General features: G+C 51.2%; 1 protein-coding gene across 5 annotated transcripts; it reads left to right on the top strand.

Moving 5' to 3' along the window:
* Positions 1-1,686: 1,686 nt before the first annotated feature.
* On the top strand, positions 1,687-12,001 carry Rdm1 (RAD52 motif containing 1). 5 transcript variants are annotated; one of them, XR_205852.3, is made up of 8 exons: positions 1,687-1,869; positions 2,121-2,300; positions 4,652-4,774; positions 5,240-5,414; positions 6,289-6,387; positions 8,317-8,399; positions 9,708-9,954; positions 10,050-12,001. XR_205852.3 is itself a non-coding variant. In XM_021239998.2 (8 exons), the coding sequence occupies exons 1-7, from the start codon at positions 1,774-1,776 to the stop codon at positions 9,816-9,818; spliced, it is 867 nt and encodes a 288-aa protein (XP_021095657.1). In that variant the 5' UTR covers positions 1,687-1,773; the 3' UTR covers positions 10,050-12,001. The 5 variants fall into 5 exon arrangements, 2 of the variants coding, with proteins under 2 accessions (XP_021095657.1, XP_004859493.1); XM_021239998.2 differs by having other exon boundaries at positions 9,708-9,818; XM_004859436.3 differs by having other exon boundaries at positions 9,708-12,001.
* Positions 12,002-16,052: the final 4,051 nt, after the last annotated feature.

Raw genomic sequence — 16,052 nt, forward strand, 5'->3', positions numbered from 1 at the left:
GAATATGTTGCTGTTTTTACTAATTCCACATAAATTTGGATACCAGCTATAGTAGGAACATATAGTTAGAAGAAGGAAGATGAAAGATAACAATTGCTTTTCAGGTGTTCATAATCCAGGTGGAAGCACGGACCTCCATGAACGTTAATAATGGATAATAAAAAGTATAGTTACTGGCTTGAAAGAGTATTGAGACCCGAGTACTCTCCCAGACACAACTAGTTTCGCAGTGAGATCAGCTCAGAAGGAGGTCATATGTGGCAGTGAGGTGGAGAAAGCAGTGGTGGGGGAGAAACGGTCCTAGGTGCCAGTCATTTGGGTTGTTCAGGAGAAGGGGCTAGAATCCAGATGTTTACGGCTGTTGCTTGGGAACCACTAAAGGACAAGACGAAGACCAAAAAGGGACAGCTGGAGAGACGTCCTGCACCTTGCCACCAACGGCAGTGTCGACCACGTGGGCCACTTAGAACTCTACCTGGAGCCTTAACTGCACCGGCTGTAAGATATAATAGTCATTCGGTGGGTTCCAGACTGGCATTTCACAGGCCAGTCGATTGTTAAAAAAAATGAAAGCATGATGGCCAAGTTTTAACTTCCATGGTTAAGTAAGACTATTAAAACCACTATCCTCAGTTTCAACATGTCTTCATAAAACTTTTTTTTTCAGTACCGGATATTGAACTCGGGACCTTGGGCTTGTGAGGCAGGCGACAGCACTAATGAGCTAAATTCTCGGCCCTCTTCATAAAACTTTTTTATTTTTAGCATCAAAATTGTAGGTAGGGACAGGGTTGGGGATTTAGCTCAGTGGTTCCAGTGCCTGTCTTGCAAGCACAAGGACCCGAGTTTGATCCCCCGTACCAAAAAACAAAACAAAATTGTAGGGACAGCATATCTGTAGGAAAATAGAATGGAATACATTTTATTTTATGAAAATTAAAAGAATTATATTGTTCTCTTCTCATTTTGCTGAGGCCAGGTGAAAACTTCATCCTAGACCAGAGTGGATCTGAGAGCAGTTATTAGGAAACCACAGGAGACCTGGCCTGCGGGGTCCCCTCTGGGTCTGATGTTGAGGAATAAAATAAAGCTCCGCAGGCCGCTTCCTCTTCCGGGTCACTGCCAGCTCCTTACAGCCACTGTCAGGTCCTGAGTCGTCCCTACCCGGGCCCACTCTGATCCTTTCCGGATCCATCCTCCTCGCTGTGCCCCCAACGCCCCGAATCCTCTGATGCCTACAGGCACACATAGACCCCAGGCTCACCAGGCCACCAGGGGATCCTCTTGAAGGCTTTCACGTTAGTCTGTGAATGGCGAAGTGAGCTTCTCTGGAAACGCTCTTAACCAAGGGTCTCCCACGTCCCCTCCGCAGGCATTGCCCACTACCGGGAGCTTCCGTCTCCTCGGAAGGAGAAGACACCTGCTATAAAGATGTCTGCACCCTCCCTCCTGTGGGGCCACCCTTAGGACTCCACACTAAAAATGCGCCTGAATAGAAGCCCTGAGCTCGATGGCGCTGGGGCGAGAGGGGCAGCAGCACAGGAAGAGATCCGCTCTGGTGGGAGGGGCGGGGCATGCTCTACTTCAGGCCCCGCCTCTTCTCAGTCCCGTCCAATCAGACCCCACCCAGCCCACAAACGGGCACCGCCCCCACTCCCGCGTCCTTTTTAAAAACTCGCGGGTGTGTCCTGCGCAGGCCTAGTACTGCTTGCGCCTTAGCCGCGCAGGCGCTATACGCGCTTGGCTGGAGCCGCGCAGGCTCGGTGGTCCAGGATGGCGGAGTTGATTCCCTTTGCGGTTCCCACCGGGAGTGACAAAACTTTGCTGGTGTGGGATTTGAACTCTGGACCCACTGCAGAGGCCTTGCATGTGAGCTGGGGCCAGGAGAAGGGGGGAGGAGGCCGCCCTCGCTGACTAGGTCCGGGACTCCCGCCCCAGGGCCGGCCCCTCGAGGGCTCGGTCTCGCGGGGACCAGCGGGGACGCCCAGGCTTGGCGGAGATAGGAGCCTCTCGGCCCCGCGCCGCCGCCCGCCGGGCTCCTGCCCCGGCGCTGCCCGCTCGAGAGAGTGCGCGGTGTTGAGGTCGGGGGCTCAGCGCCTCCCCGGGCCGGGCCGCCGCAGCGGTCTCTGTCCACAGCGCTGTCCTGCTTCGGCCTCCTGCACTCGGTCCGCGTTCTCCCCAACGCCTCGGTGGCCCGGCCTGGTTTCTACGCCGTGGTCAAATTTTACTCGGCCAGAGCTGCCCGAAGAGCCCAGCAGGCTTGCGACGGAAGGCCGCTGGCCCAGAGCGCCCCGGTGAAGGTGGGTTCCGAGCTGGCTCCAGGCTTCTGGGACCAGTGCTGAGCTCGGTGAGGGGAGCGTTGGGCGCGCCGGCTGCAGGGTGCTTCCAGATGCACAGCCGCGCGGTCTTGCAGTGCCAGGCTCCTGTAGATGGAGAAAACCACACTCAGGATGGTCAAGGGGGCCCTTAAAGGTTCATGACACTATCTGGAAACTCATGTCATTCTGTCTTGCCCTGCAAAATATCTTCACCAGAAGGATTTATTTTTACTTTGATGTGGATTTAAAATGTGAGTTTGTTAAACTCTCTTGTCAGTGGTAACATAAAGGATGCTTTTATCATCGTTACCTCCAACTGCCTGTAAGAACACCCTTCAGTGCCAAGCAGACAAGCGAAACATTCTTCACTGCGGTGTAGAAACCCTTTCAGTGTTAACCTGCCGACCAATTCTCGTTCCCAGAGCCCCAGGACAATAGCTCATTGTGCGCTGCGGCCTCCGCTCGGGCACCTTTCTTCTCCGACCCTTTCGGTTCCTGACCAGCCCTTCCATCTGCTTCATGCTACTGACCTTGCTGCCGGTTCTTTTTCATAAGAGTTTCTCTCCTTGCTTTAACCTTGATTGCCCTTAGAACACTACTCAGCAGTGACCACAAGTGCACTACGTGAACGTCTATGTTCTGTTCAACACCCCCTTCCATCCCGGATCCACTTCCTGTGATCGAAATGATTACCCTTCAGGCATTCTTTTAAGTTTTGGACCATGATCTGGAATCACTTAATACAGTAGATGGTACTGGAAAGATTACCAAACAGTTACTTGAAATCATTTTGTGAGCCATGTAAGTTTTTAGTGATCCTGGGGCACGGGGACCGTTTTGTAAACCTGAGCTTTTGAGAATTTCACTGTGAAAAGCCCATCACTGGTAGAGTGATGAAGGGCATGTTCAACACGTCAGTGTATTTTTTTTTTCTTTTTGTACTGGGAATCAAACTCGGGTTCTTGAGCCTGTAAGGCAGGCAGTGTAGCCACTGAGCTAAATCCCCGGTCCTAGTCAGCGTGTTTTTGAGGGAAAGCATCCATATTAGATTTTTTTTTTTTTTTTTTACTTAACATAGAGTCTTAGGTTCTCCCCTACTCTCCAAATTATTACCTAGTTTGATTATAAGTGTTCTTTCATGCTTTGGCAAGAACACATAGTTCTTGGTTTTATAATTACAGGAAAGAGAATAATAGTTTAAAATAAAATCAAGGAGGGGCTGGGGATTTAGCTCAGTGGTTTCGCTGCCTGCTGCGCAAGCGCAAGGACCTGAGTTCGATCCCCCGTACCAATAAATAAATAAATAAATAAATAAAATAAAATCAAGGAAAGGCCCAAGGCACCTGAGAGTTGTGTTCTACTTCCTGTTCTAGGAAAATGATAACCAGCAAGAACTGTGGCAAGGCTGTCTAAGGTGACAACTGTCCGTAATGCCCAGGGCTGTCCTCCTTAGGGCCCCCTGAAGCTTCCCTGTTAACTAGAAAAGCTCCAGAGTGACTCACTGTACAGACCGGCCCTGGACATTAAAAAGCAGCCTTCATTTCTCCTTCACTCAGTCATCAAACCTTCAACCCTCTGAGAAGCCAAGAACTGTGCTGGGTTCTCAGAATGAGACAAATATGAGAATTGGTCCCTGGGGCACTTAACGAGCTGATAAACTAGGGTAGAGGAAGAAGATGCATAAACAGATCAATAAAAAATTAAGAATGCTTTGACTTTATATTGTGCAAATTTGATTAAAACATTCATAAACTGTACTCTTTTAGAAATGGAATAGACACTCAAAAAGACTAGTGATGAAAGAAATTCACAGTACCATAGAAGATGTTTAGAGGTTAAGAGTGCATTGGTGTTTGCATTCTCGGAGAAGCTTGGTCATGCAGATGAGGGTTTTAGCTGCTGGTGAAACGCAGAGGGGTGTGTTCCCTCCTCCCCAGGGCTGCTAACTGAGAGGGCGGGGCGGCAGTTTTTTCGTTTGCTCCTTAGGTCCTATTGGTGAGCAGTGCCCACTGGATAGGAAGACAGAAACAACTTCTCTACTCACAACCTGAGGATTTTTCTGTAGCGCCTCCCAAGTTGCTTTTATCATCAGTATTCAGCACCAGAGGTCCGGGAAACCTTCCTGTTGCTCAGGGACCCTGAAGATGGTGCAGAGGTTGAAAAAGAATAAAAAGCATTTAGGCCTCGCTGTGCACACCGTGCTTCAAGTGTTCTTTCCATCCTATTTCATCTTCACAACCTCTCTGTGAAGTCTGTATTGACAGTCTCAGGAATGGGCAAAGTGCGATCTTGGCTGGTCATGGTATTTGCTGGTGCATCTCTTGTGACCTCAGGTTCATCTTGGGAACAGACATAAAGCAGTTCGACACCAGACCCTTCCCCTGAACAGTTCACGATGCCAAGAGTTGGCAAATTACTACTTTGGTTTCAATGGATGGTCAAAACGGATCATCAAGGTAAGCTTTGTAGATTTCTGCTGACTAACCAGACCCTCTTTTCAACATTATAACCCTAGACTTCAGACAGAAGGATTGAACGGGGTTTGAGGAGGTGTGTAGGTCACCTGTCGTGGGGGGAAGTGGCTATGTCTGAATCGGCCACCACCTAGAATGAAGCCATCTCAGTCACGTGGCTGGTGGTGTCTGTGTTTTCTCCAGTGTTTGTGAGGTGCTTAGTAAAAATGGCCACCTACATCTAATAATTCACCTGCAACTCTTGCTTGGTTGACCCTACGGGACACCTCAATTTTTAGCTGTGATAGTTAACTGGAGGTTAGTTTGTATTTCTTTATTTTAAAATCCTGGGTGGGGGCTGGGGATATAGCTCTGGGGCAGAGCACTTGCCTAGCATGTGTGAGGTCCTGAGCTCAATCCCCAGCACCACAAACCATAGCAAAGATCTTTAATTCAAAATCCTGACAGCTGCAGGAGCTTTCTGATGTTGAAGGAAGGGAAGATGCAGCTCTTGCGACACCGGCACAGGCAGGGAAGAAGAGCCTGAAGTTCCTGTGTGCTGTGGAGGTGGTGCTGCCGGCCTACGAGTGCAGGAGCCCTGGGTCCGCCGTTGTGGAGGGGCCTCTGGATGAGCTGGAGGAGGGTCTGTTCTCGGTGGGCGGACGGGGGGCTGAGGGCTCTCTTTGTTTCTTTCTTTTTAGAACCCACTTCTTAGCTACCTTGCAGAGCTACTGAAGTCCTTCCTGGGCAGCATTTTTGTGTTCTACAATATAGATTTTCACCTTGGGCAAAGCCTGGGAGAACCTTTTGACTTGAAAATTGGAGCACTGCCTTTCAGCCAAGAGGCTTAGGAGGAGGAAGGAAATGATGTTTCTCCAGGTTTTGATTACGAAATTGCTCTATGCTAAAATAGCTCTTCAAATGCAGATCTTCTGTAGTCTTCAGTTATCTCGGCAAAATCATCATCTAAAGATTTCCATAAATTCTTGTGTAAACATTCATTCCTTTGTCTACACATGGAAGGGTTTGAGGAGAAAAAGAGTGGAATATGGATACCTGGAAAGGATGGATTTCTCTAGAGTCCACAGCCTTTTGCTTTGGGGCTCAGTCCGGGGCAGGGTGCGGGACAGGAGCAGTAGGTTGCCGTGGCTGCTGAGCAGGGAGCGGCCAGGTCACCTGCTCTACCTCTGAACCCTTCCTACTGTTTTTCCAGTCTGGATGCACAGCAGCATGCTGGGTGTGCAGGACAGGGTTCCACTTGTCAGTGTGACCTCTGGGGGGGGCGAGACTTGTTCCAAGTTCCTGGCTGAGCTCTCCCTGTGGTGTGGCAGGGACGTCCTCAGTAGATGAGGGCAGAGAGCATGGCCCTACCAGGGTCTGCCTGCCACCGACCATTCCACCAGACCCTCGTGCTGTGCCTGCCTGGAGGCCCCAGGATAACCACCTAACAGTCATGGATGTGTTGTTACCTTTAACACAGAACACTCATCAGACTCCTTTCTTTGGGTTGCATCTAGGGCCGATGGCATTGCTTATGAAGAGAAAGGTGGCCCAGAAGCTTGCTGCTCAGAAGGCTTTGACAGACGCATTCCAGAAAGTGTGCATCGTGGCTCTGGGTGAGACCTTGGTTGTTCTGGAAGTACTTCTGTTTCAATGAGCAAATGACTCATTTTGAAAAGTTGACAAAAATAAGGGTATTTAAAACACTCCACATTACGCTTTTATTCACTCACTTCTTTTACAACAATGGTTTCACATTTGTTTTTTGTGACGTTTGTGAGAAAAAGGACAGCGAATATTGTCATCCTCCGTTTATTGATGTACAACAGCTTGCCAAAAGTCACCCAGAAAGTGTTTGTCTGAAGTCTTCTTTCTCCTGTCTGTCATACAGAATTGTGATGGTAAGCTATGGGCATCTGGTCTTGAGCCCTAATTGTTTCTCTTCGATTTTTTAGCGCACTTTTGCGTTTATAGCCAAAGAGCTTTGTAGATAATGTTATGTCTCTAATCTGCAATCCCAATAAAACAAGGCTCGTAATTCTGCCTACCTTGTCGGGAGGTATTGGAAGAGCACCTGAAAGGATGAGTGTGAAGTCTCCAAACAGTGCTTACCTGGTAAGCAGAAGAGTAGGCTCATGATTAGGGCAACAGTTTGGTTTCCAAATAAGTAGATAGACTCTACTGAGTCAATAATTCAGGCTTTGTTTTCATTCATGGCACTGAAGGAATGACCCAGGTGAACCTGACTCATGATAATCTGCCGCTTTCACATGAGCCCTGGAGGTGGTCATGCTACTGACTGGCCTTGGGCTCCCTATTGAGTTTTACACTGGGGTGAACGTTCCAGCTGTGCTCCAAGGAAACTTGAGCAGAGAGTCCCCAGCAGAGCTGCTCTCCTGCTGCACAGCCTGCAGGCTGAGACCCTGAGAGCTCCTCGTCCTCATCAGCTTGTGCGAGGTGGGTCTAACTGCTCTCAGCCTTCCAGCCTGGGCAGCCCTTCCCTTCCGGTGCAGTCTGACTTCCGAGGTCCTCAGCTGGGACTTCCTTCAGTGGCAACAGTTGAGGTAACCTTTGAGAAGCAAAGTGAATGTCTGGGCTGTTTTCCTCTGCCTTGTATGCTGTGGTGTCCTGTGCAGGAGGAGCTCAGAGCTCCTCGGACCAAGGCCTCTGGCTCTGTTTGCTTGAGGAAAGCGGAGGTGTGTCTAAGTACGTGGGGTGCTGGCGATCAGGGGCTGCAGTGCTTTCTCTGAAGCTTCGCTCATTGCATCCCAGGGCATTTCGTTTTTGGAGAGTAAAATATTGCCCTTTCCTACTGATCTGAAGTATCAACCTGAAGTATCTGTGGTGTCCAGCCAGTCCTTTTGGCTCCACTCCCTCTTTTCCTGTTCAGTTGTTTGAACATGTTTGTTTCCAAATTCCTGCCATGATCCCTTAGTTCCTGTCTTAAGGTCACAAAGTTCTCTGAAGCAGATTGTTAGGGTTCAGCTCTAGAATGGGCCCCCAAAGCCTCATGTGTTCAGAGGTGGGCTTTTAGAAGGTAATTGGATCATGGGGGTGCTCTGCTCCTCAGTGGATTAATCTCTTGATGAGTTCAGAGCCGAACTTGCTCTTAGGAGTTGGGGTCACTGGGGCCTTCACCCGGAAGGGTGCCTCTCCCACCCTGGCTCCTCGCTTCCCTCTCTGCTGGCCGGTGTGACATGAGCAGCTGTCTTCTGTGCCAGGCCCTTCCACCACGCCCAAGGCGGAGGGAAGCTTCCGAAGCCATCAGCCAGAATAAACCTCCCCACTGTAAGTTGTAGGTGTCGGGTATTTTGTCCCAGCAATGAGAAAGTGACTAAGAAACACAATGGCTATTGTGTGCATATTTTTAAGCAAATAGTTGTCTTAAAACTGAAATATGTGATGAGGACATTTCTAGGAAAATGCTCTCATTTTCTGCTTTTAGAAATCAAAAGAATGTCTCACCGTTGGATGCTACCACTGTGTGCAGAAAGTTTCAGAACAAGAAAAGGGCTAAATTAACTCTGTTCTGTTAACTGTTTCAGAGAGTGGTAAGATAGCTGTGGAGTACAGACCCGGAGGGGAGACCACAGGTACCAGAAACGGAGGACTTCAGGGTTTAATGCAGGTGCGTGGGGGTGAAAGCTCGAGGTTCTGTCACCATTGTAGTCATGATTCAGATGACCAAGCAGTAGCCAATGAGGAGGGCCGGGCACATGCAGCTCAGTGTCGGAGTGCTCACCTAGCAGGTGTGAGGCCGTGGGTTCCTGCGTCAGTACTGCAGAAAGCGAACAGAAGAAAAACAATCACAAGACTTCAGATAGGTTATTCTGAAGAAGATAGGAAATTCCACAACCACTGTTGAGTACACCGCATATCTAAGGCTTTTCCTAAAGTCCTGGCCCCAACCCCTTGTCTGAAGTTTGGAGAGTAGAACTGAGGCCCTCAGATGCTGCTATAGCTGTGGACCCAGGGTAGGGGTGGCCTCTTTCAGAGACCTGAGGAGGCCGGGCTCCGTTTTTGAACTCCCCCCACCAAACAGGATCCCGGGCCAAGTGCGATTGTGCTACGGCTTTGCGGAGGTGGCTCATTCCTGTGTCTCAGCGACTCCCTGCGCCCTGAGTAGAGTATTTTGCTGAAGAGTCTTTCTGAGGGAAAACCCTACAGAAATTAGTCAGTCAGAGATTAAGTTCCTAAGTAATTTCTGAAAGAAAATAGCCATTATTTACTATATGGAGGATGCTAGGAGGCAGACACAAGTGGGAACTCAGTTTGGGGACTGTTGATGATGCGCAGGATCCTGAAGTCATAGAGTGTTTTGTTTGGAAAAGGTAGAGAGGTAGCAGAAGTTTTTTTCATGTAAATGAATGATTAGTTCATTTGAAATAAAATCAGTCAAGGAAATGAGAAATCCTAAGAAGTCTGTCTTCTTGTGAAAGGCAGTCAGCACTGATTTCAGAAATCCGATTCTGATGGGGTCCGCCTCTAGAGGAGGTGACTGGCACCACCAGCATGTGCGGGGCTCCCCGAGCCAGGGCTGCCCTGGCACTAGGCAGTGGTGAAGCACACTCACGCCAGAAGGGCTGTGCGGGGCGCGGGCTTGGAGCCCTGCCCCGGAGAGGCGTTTGCCCCTGCACACTTGCCATGCAGCATCTTCTCCCCAGGTGTGGTGGGTGTGGCATGGTCACGCTGGGGGACAGCCAGTGGAAAGCCCTGTCTACTGGGATTCAAACCTCCTCCATCGGATTAAATTGCCCACCGCCCAGACCCCCTGCAGAAATCCTGCTGTCATCACGGAGCCGGTATAGCCCCAGCCTCACAGAGGGGATGAGTGGAATATGGAACTGGCCTCTGAGTTCAGACCAAGGGGCAGCGCTGGAGGAAATCTTCTTCCTGTGTGTCCCCCTGACTCACCCACCTGGCCTGCATTTTGCAGGTCGGATGCCTTGCTTGGGAGCAGTACAGCCAAGGGGAGGAAGATTTCAGGGATTTCAGCGTGGAGGAGGACGAACTCAGGCCTCTAGGATGGGACCAGCCGGTGACCTAGGTGGGATGCTCACCCTGCCCAGCCCCACGCCAGCTCTGAGGCCACGTCCTGCCTGCTGGGGAGCGGCTAGGCCTGCTCACCGAGGGAGAAGCCTGCCCCTTTCCTCAAAGCCCATCTGGGTTAGATCCTAATGAAGGTTTGGTAACCAGGCGTCATAGATGAGGGCAGGCAGAGGTGGGCTGGGGTGGGATGTGGCCCGTTGCCAGGTACAGTCAAGTGGCTGCCCTGCAGGTGTGGCGCTGACACCCCACTGGCCTGGATCACCCCGCCCCAGCATCTGCAGGTAGTGTTCCTCTGCACACCTGGCCTCTGTTTCCTCGCGTGGTAGCTGTGGCTCTGGTCCTGGCCGCACCCTTTCTGGAGTGGACCTGACACCTGGTCCCACTGGACCCTGATCCCCAGGCCTGCTAAGCTCTGGTCTTTTCTCCAGTCCCACCTGAATCCCTCTTCCCCACCCTGCATACCCCGGGGCCTTTGAAGGCCTGGGGTCCTCTGCTCCCACCTCAGGAGTGGCCTGAGGGTTTGTTCCCGTTCCTGGACAGGGATTCAGCTGGACAGCTGTCCCTAGAGCCACATCAGGGTCTGTGGGGTGAATTCACGTGGCCAGAGAGATACCCACAGGTGGATCTGCTGCCAGATGGGGATCAGAGCCAGACCCTGGCTGTGCCTCCGTGACTCAGGAGGAAGATCTGACTGCCTGCCACTGGCAGTACCTGTTCCTCCTCTAGAGATGGTCGGGGTCTAAAAGCAGCAGTGTTACTCTTTCCCCCTTGAACCTGGAGGAGGAGCAGCTCAGCATCTGTGACTCGCTGAGGTGGAGGTGGGAACTCCATGTCAACTTGTAAAACCTAAGCTTCAGAAAAAACTTCACTGGATGATTTTGTAGACCAAAGTGCGGACGAAGATGAGCACGACAGCCTTGATCCAGAGACCCAGAAGAACCCAGATGAGCCTCAGAGGCCCCTGGACAAACTGCACCTTCTCATTTCCAGCTGGAGGCCCAGACTCTCCACCCAGAGACTCCCCAGGTCCAGTCCTTTTCTCCTCAGCAAGAAACCACAGCTCAGTTCTCACAGCCCGGAGGAAGGGGAACCTTCACCCAGCAGGAGGCCCAGGGTCAGCCTGACCTTGCTGCTGAGGAGGGTGGAGCAGCTGTTGGTGCTCAGGAGGTAAAAGCTCCATCTCCAGGTCGGAGGGAAGCTCGTCACTCACATGAGCCATTGGTCACAGTTAATGCGGCTGTGGAGGACATGAGGACCATGCAGGGAGAGGAGGAGGCTCAACCTCCTCCAGCCCGCAGGAGGCCCCAGCTCAGCCTCCATGCTCTCTTGAGAAGACTGATCCTTCCCCCATGAGCAGGAACAGCCAGATCAACCTGTTGAGGCGCCGGAGGAGGTGGAGCCTTCTGGAAGCCCCAGGTCAGCCTGCCATCCCCCGGAAGATGTGATACTGACACAGTCATGACACAGAGACCACCATGGGGGCAAAGGACAAACTCACTCCCGGGCCCTTACCTTGTTACTCATTAAAAGCACAATTTGTTTTCTTCTGAGATAGTCAGGGACTTAAAAGCAGTATTTGCTAAAACCTGTGGCCCTTCACTCGGGCCTGCACATGCCCAGTAGGTAACTGACAGGAGAATGAAGCTTGGCCTTTTGTGAAACTGGATCGGATTCTCAGCTCTGCATATTGGCATGTTAGTCATTTGGGAGTCTTCTAACAGAATGAAGTTTATTGGCCCTAGATTTACCTAGCCTGTTCCATTCATCCCTTTCAAGATGACACCAAGGTAAAACTAGTTCTCAGGGTTCACAAGGACATCCGATGGTCAGCCCTTATAGGCCTCCAGCCATTGCCCTAAACCCGCGCTCACCTGGGTTCCGGAACAGGGACGACCACTGCATGGAATGAAACCAGAACCGCTGCCCAAGGCACGAAGATCCAGACGGGAAATCAGGACTGAGTCCTGATCAGTGGGACCCCGGCCACCGCTGCCAAGCCTTAGAAACCGCTTCCTGCTTTGTGGGTGTGGTGCCCGGCGCCCTGCGTGGGACTGGGCCCCTCACCTCCTCAGGCTGAGTTCTCTGCCTGTTGCTGTCACTTTCCTTGGAAGGGGACCGGCTTGATCTTGGTCACAGTTGTGCTCCCTTTATTTTCTCTTAATTAAAGTTTTTGCAAATTCATTCTTTACTTTTAATTTGTATTATCTCTACAGCAGAGCTCCATGCTAGCTGGTGACGAACACACCCATTTCTTATCCAGGTGATGCTGGGGATTGGACCCAAGGCCTCGGGCACGGTGGGCGAACGCTCTGCTGCCACCACAGCCCTGCCCTGTGCCTCCCTTCTCACTGCTCAAGTGAACGTCCAGGAGCACCAAGCACAGTCAGTCCCACGGCTGTACAAGGGTGTGCGCCTAGGGATTTTATTCTAGTAATAGTTTTATAGTTTTTTGGCGGGGAGACAGGATCTATTATGTCACCTGAGCTGGCCTGAACTCCTGGGCTTAAGAGCTTCTCCTGTCTCAGCCTCAGTAGTTGGAGTTGTAGCGATGTGCCAATGGGCCCAGCTTGTATGGGGTTAATGCAATATATATATATATATATATATATATTTTTTTTTTTGGTACCAGGGATCGAACTTGGGTCCTTGCACCTGCACAGCAGGCGCCAGAACTACTGAGCTAAATCCCCAGCCCTTAATTTTTTTTTTTTTTTTGATGCTGGGGATGGAACTCAGGACCTTGTGCTTTCCAGGCAGGCATGGTGCCACTGAGCTAAATCCTGGGCCCAGCCGTTTTGCTTTTTACTTTGACTCAGGCTCTTGCTGAATCACCCAGGCTGACCTGGGACTCGCTGCCCTCTTGGTACACTCCAGTGCCCTGGAGGTGTCTGGCTCCCTGATAGCTGGAGTCCAGATGTACACCTAAATAAACCTCTTTACAGACACCCAGCCTGAGGTATTTAGTTAGCGCCACACAGAGCGTCTGTGACAGCCTCCTGTTCCTGCTCCTGTGTGACACCCCTCTGCCCTCCCTGCCTAGTGGCGTGACTCATCTGGTCTTAGGTTTCTGCCAGGTCCCCAAGACCCCCAGTTCCCCTTTTTAGCACCCGCTGCTGCTAATGCCAGCTGCTGATTCTGCCTGTGGGAGGCCTGCTCAGCAAGACCTGGGCAAGCACAGCCAGGAGTCCCATAGCCCCCGGCCACGAGCTCCCCACACCCTTCCTCTGCTCACAGAGTGGAAGTGGGCAAGGGGGTGGAACAGGAGCTCGGCCCTCCCAGGTGGCAGCAGAGCCAGGGCCAGGCCTCAGAAAAGGAGGCAGAAGTGGTGGCCTTGGGTACCTGAGCACATACCCCAGGGTGTTCTGCTTGGTGTCTGTTGAAGCTCTCTGCTGAGGGACCTGTCCACATCCCCCACCTCAAGGCAGGGGTTGAAGAGTCCATCTTGGAGGTATCTGATCCCTGCTGATGCCACCAGGGCTCCAGGGCCAGGTTAGGGCTTCAGCGCCTGTGCACAAGTGAGTTGAGGTCCCTGCAGGTTGGAAGGTGGGGGAAGCCTGCCCACTCACTTGTAGGGTGTAGAGCCTTCTCCCCCATGCCAGCTGGCTCCAGTGGGAAGAGGCCAGGAGCCCAGGGGTGAATGTCAGCAGGGTCCAAAAGAGCCCAGGGACCCCCATTCACCAGGGGCGGGGTGCAACATCCCTAGCAGCTGCCACCCTCAGACATTGGACCGTGAGCTCATGGTCCGTTTAGGGATGAGGAAGCCCCTGCTGCAGTCCCCTGCCTGGCCTGGCCTGGCCTGGAGAGGACTCTTGGGGGCTGCTGGGAGCAGGGCTGGTAGGTTGGCGGGCTCTGAGATCCGAGAGCTTGATGGCTACTACCTTGCTCCTTCCTTGGAGGATGGATGAATGATGGATGGAAGGATGGATGGAAGGATGGATAGATGGAAGAGTGGAAGGATGGATGAAAAGATAGATGGATGGAAGGATGGATGATGGAAGGATGGATGATGGAAGGATGGAAGGATGGACGGATGATGGAAGGATGGATGGATGGATGATGGATGGAAGGGTGGGTGGATGGAGAGAGGGGGCATCCAGACAGATCTTCAGTCTTTCGGTTTCCACATTTTCCCTTCATCAGAGCCGTCCATCCTTCCTCCTTTCCACCTCTCTGCTGTTCCCTGACACCATGTCTCTCTTTTATTTTTTGAAACACTGTACTTAGGCTGGCTTTGAACTCACTCTGCAGCCCAGGCTGGCCTCAAACTTGCGGTGATCCTCCTGCCTCAGCCTCCTGAGAGCTGGGATAACAGGCGTGCGTGTGCCACCACGCTGCTGCATGTCTCTTTCTTGCAGCTCCTCCTCGAGCTTGCTGGTGTGCTTCTCTCCTGCCCTGCTTTCACTCTAAGCATCAGAATCTGGGAACCAGGACCAGAGAGGGCATCCCAGCAGGGCCATCTCTGTGCGACCTGCTTTCCGCTGCGCTTGGCTCTCCACTTACACAGATCGCGTCCCTCATCCCCTTCATCACCCTGTGCAGAGATGGGGACCAGCACCCTGTTTTACAGAGGACCCTGGGGTGTGTGCACGGGCTGCAGCTGCACATCAGATCTGGGCCTGGGGTCTTCTCTGTTGCAGGCTGCCTGCCTTCCCCCATGTGGAAGCAGTGGGGGCCAAGCGAGTGGGTCCAGGAGCCCTGTGTATAAAGTGGGTTTATGGTGTTACCATGGTGACCAGTGATCCTAATGGCTCTCATGCACTGGGACTTTCCCAGGTCCACCTGGCATTCAAGGGCTTGTGTGTACCTTGTCCCTGTTACACCAGAGGGCATCTGGGGATAAGGGAGGGGGTGCCTTGGCCAAGTCGCACAGCTTCTAGTTGCCAATCCAGGATTCGGTGCAAACGTCTTGGTCCACTCACGGGCACTTACTACGTGGCCGGTGTCCTCTGAAGCATTTTACACAGATTCATGCATTCTATCACTGTGCCACTCTGTGAGACATTCACCTTGTATGAGAGGCGGGCTCCGAGCCCTCGTGGACATCTGGAGCCCGTTCACGGGAATCCAGCCCAGGCAGGCTGGCTTGACAGCACTGTAAAAAAATAAGCAAAGATATTTTTCTTAAGAAAATTGAAGTATAGCAAACACTCACAAACAAGCAGAAATGGGAGCTGTTCAGCCCCAGGGATACTGACAAGGCGGGTGCCGCTAAGTAAGGAGTAAATAGATGCTACTTGTGCTCTGCAGGGCTGCTTCCATCCTTCTCCCCAACGTGACCCTCAGCCGGATTCCTTTTCAGTTCTGGGGATTGAACTCAGGCCCTTTAAGCTCCACCCTCAGCCCTTTTTGTTTTTTTATTTGAGACAGAGTCTCACTAAGTTGCCCAGACTGGCTTCAAACTTTCGGTCCTCCTGCCTCAGCCTCCTGAGTAGCTGGGATTACAGGTGTGCACCAGCTTCTCTAACCTGATTTTTTAAATTCTGATTTTTAAATTGTTAGATTGATTTTGCCTGTTTTTGAATTTTACATAGTGTTGTTCACTAATAGTCTTTTGATCAATATATGATTCGTCTATATTGTTAGATGTAAATAGCTTACTTATATTTACTATTCTACTTGATTCTATTGTGGGCTTTTCTGGAGTGTTTTTAGGAGCGTTTTTAACCATATATTGTGGAATACATTTTATTGGGTATATATCTAGAGGCAGATTTACCAGTTGCTTCCAAGTGGTTGTACAAATTTGTTTTCTTTCTTTTCTTTTTTTGGTACCGGGGATCGAACTGTGGACCTTCTTGTGCTTGCAAAGGAGGTAATAGGACCACTGAGCTAAATCCCTGGCCCTAAATTTGTTTTCTTACTAGTGTTATATGAGAGTCCTCTTACTTCACACTGTGGTATTGTTAAATTTTACCTCTCTAGTGGGTGTGCAGTGGTATCATTCCTGTTTTTCTATGTGTATTTATTAAATAAAGCATAACTAAAAGCAAGCTGTTTTTTGGTTTTGTAGTCTGGACTGGCCTTGAGCTATGTAGCTCAGGCTGGCCTTGAGCTGGAGATCCTCCTGCCTCAGCCTCCTGAGTGTTGGGATTACAAGTGTGTGCTCAGAATAAGTACTCAACACCCACTGTACGGCTTCTCCTGACAACCCTGTGAACTGGGGATTTTGCAGATGAGTGAATGAGGTAGTTACTCCCTCTGCTCCTCGGTAGCAATCATCTTTCCTGGGCCC

The sequence above is a fragment of the Heterocephalus glaber genome, unplaced genomic scaffold (genome assembly GCF_053883595.1).
Source record: "Heterocephalus glaber isolate CG9 unplaced genomic scaffold, H.glaber_assembly_v1.0 deba00001773, whole genome shotgun sequence".
NCBI lineage: Eukaryota > Metazoa > Chordata > Mammalia > Rodentia > Bathyergidae > Heterocephalus > Heterocephalus glaber.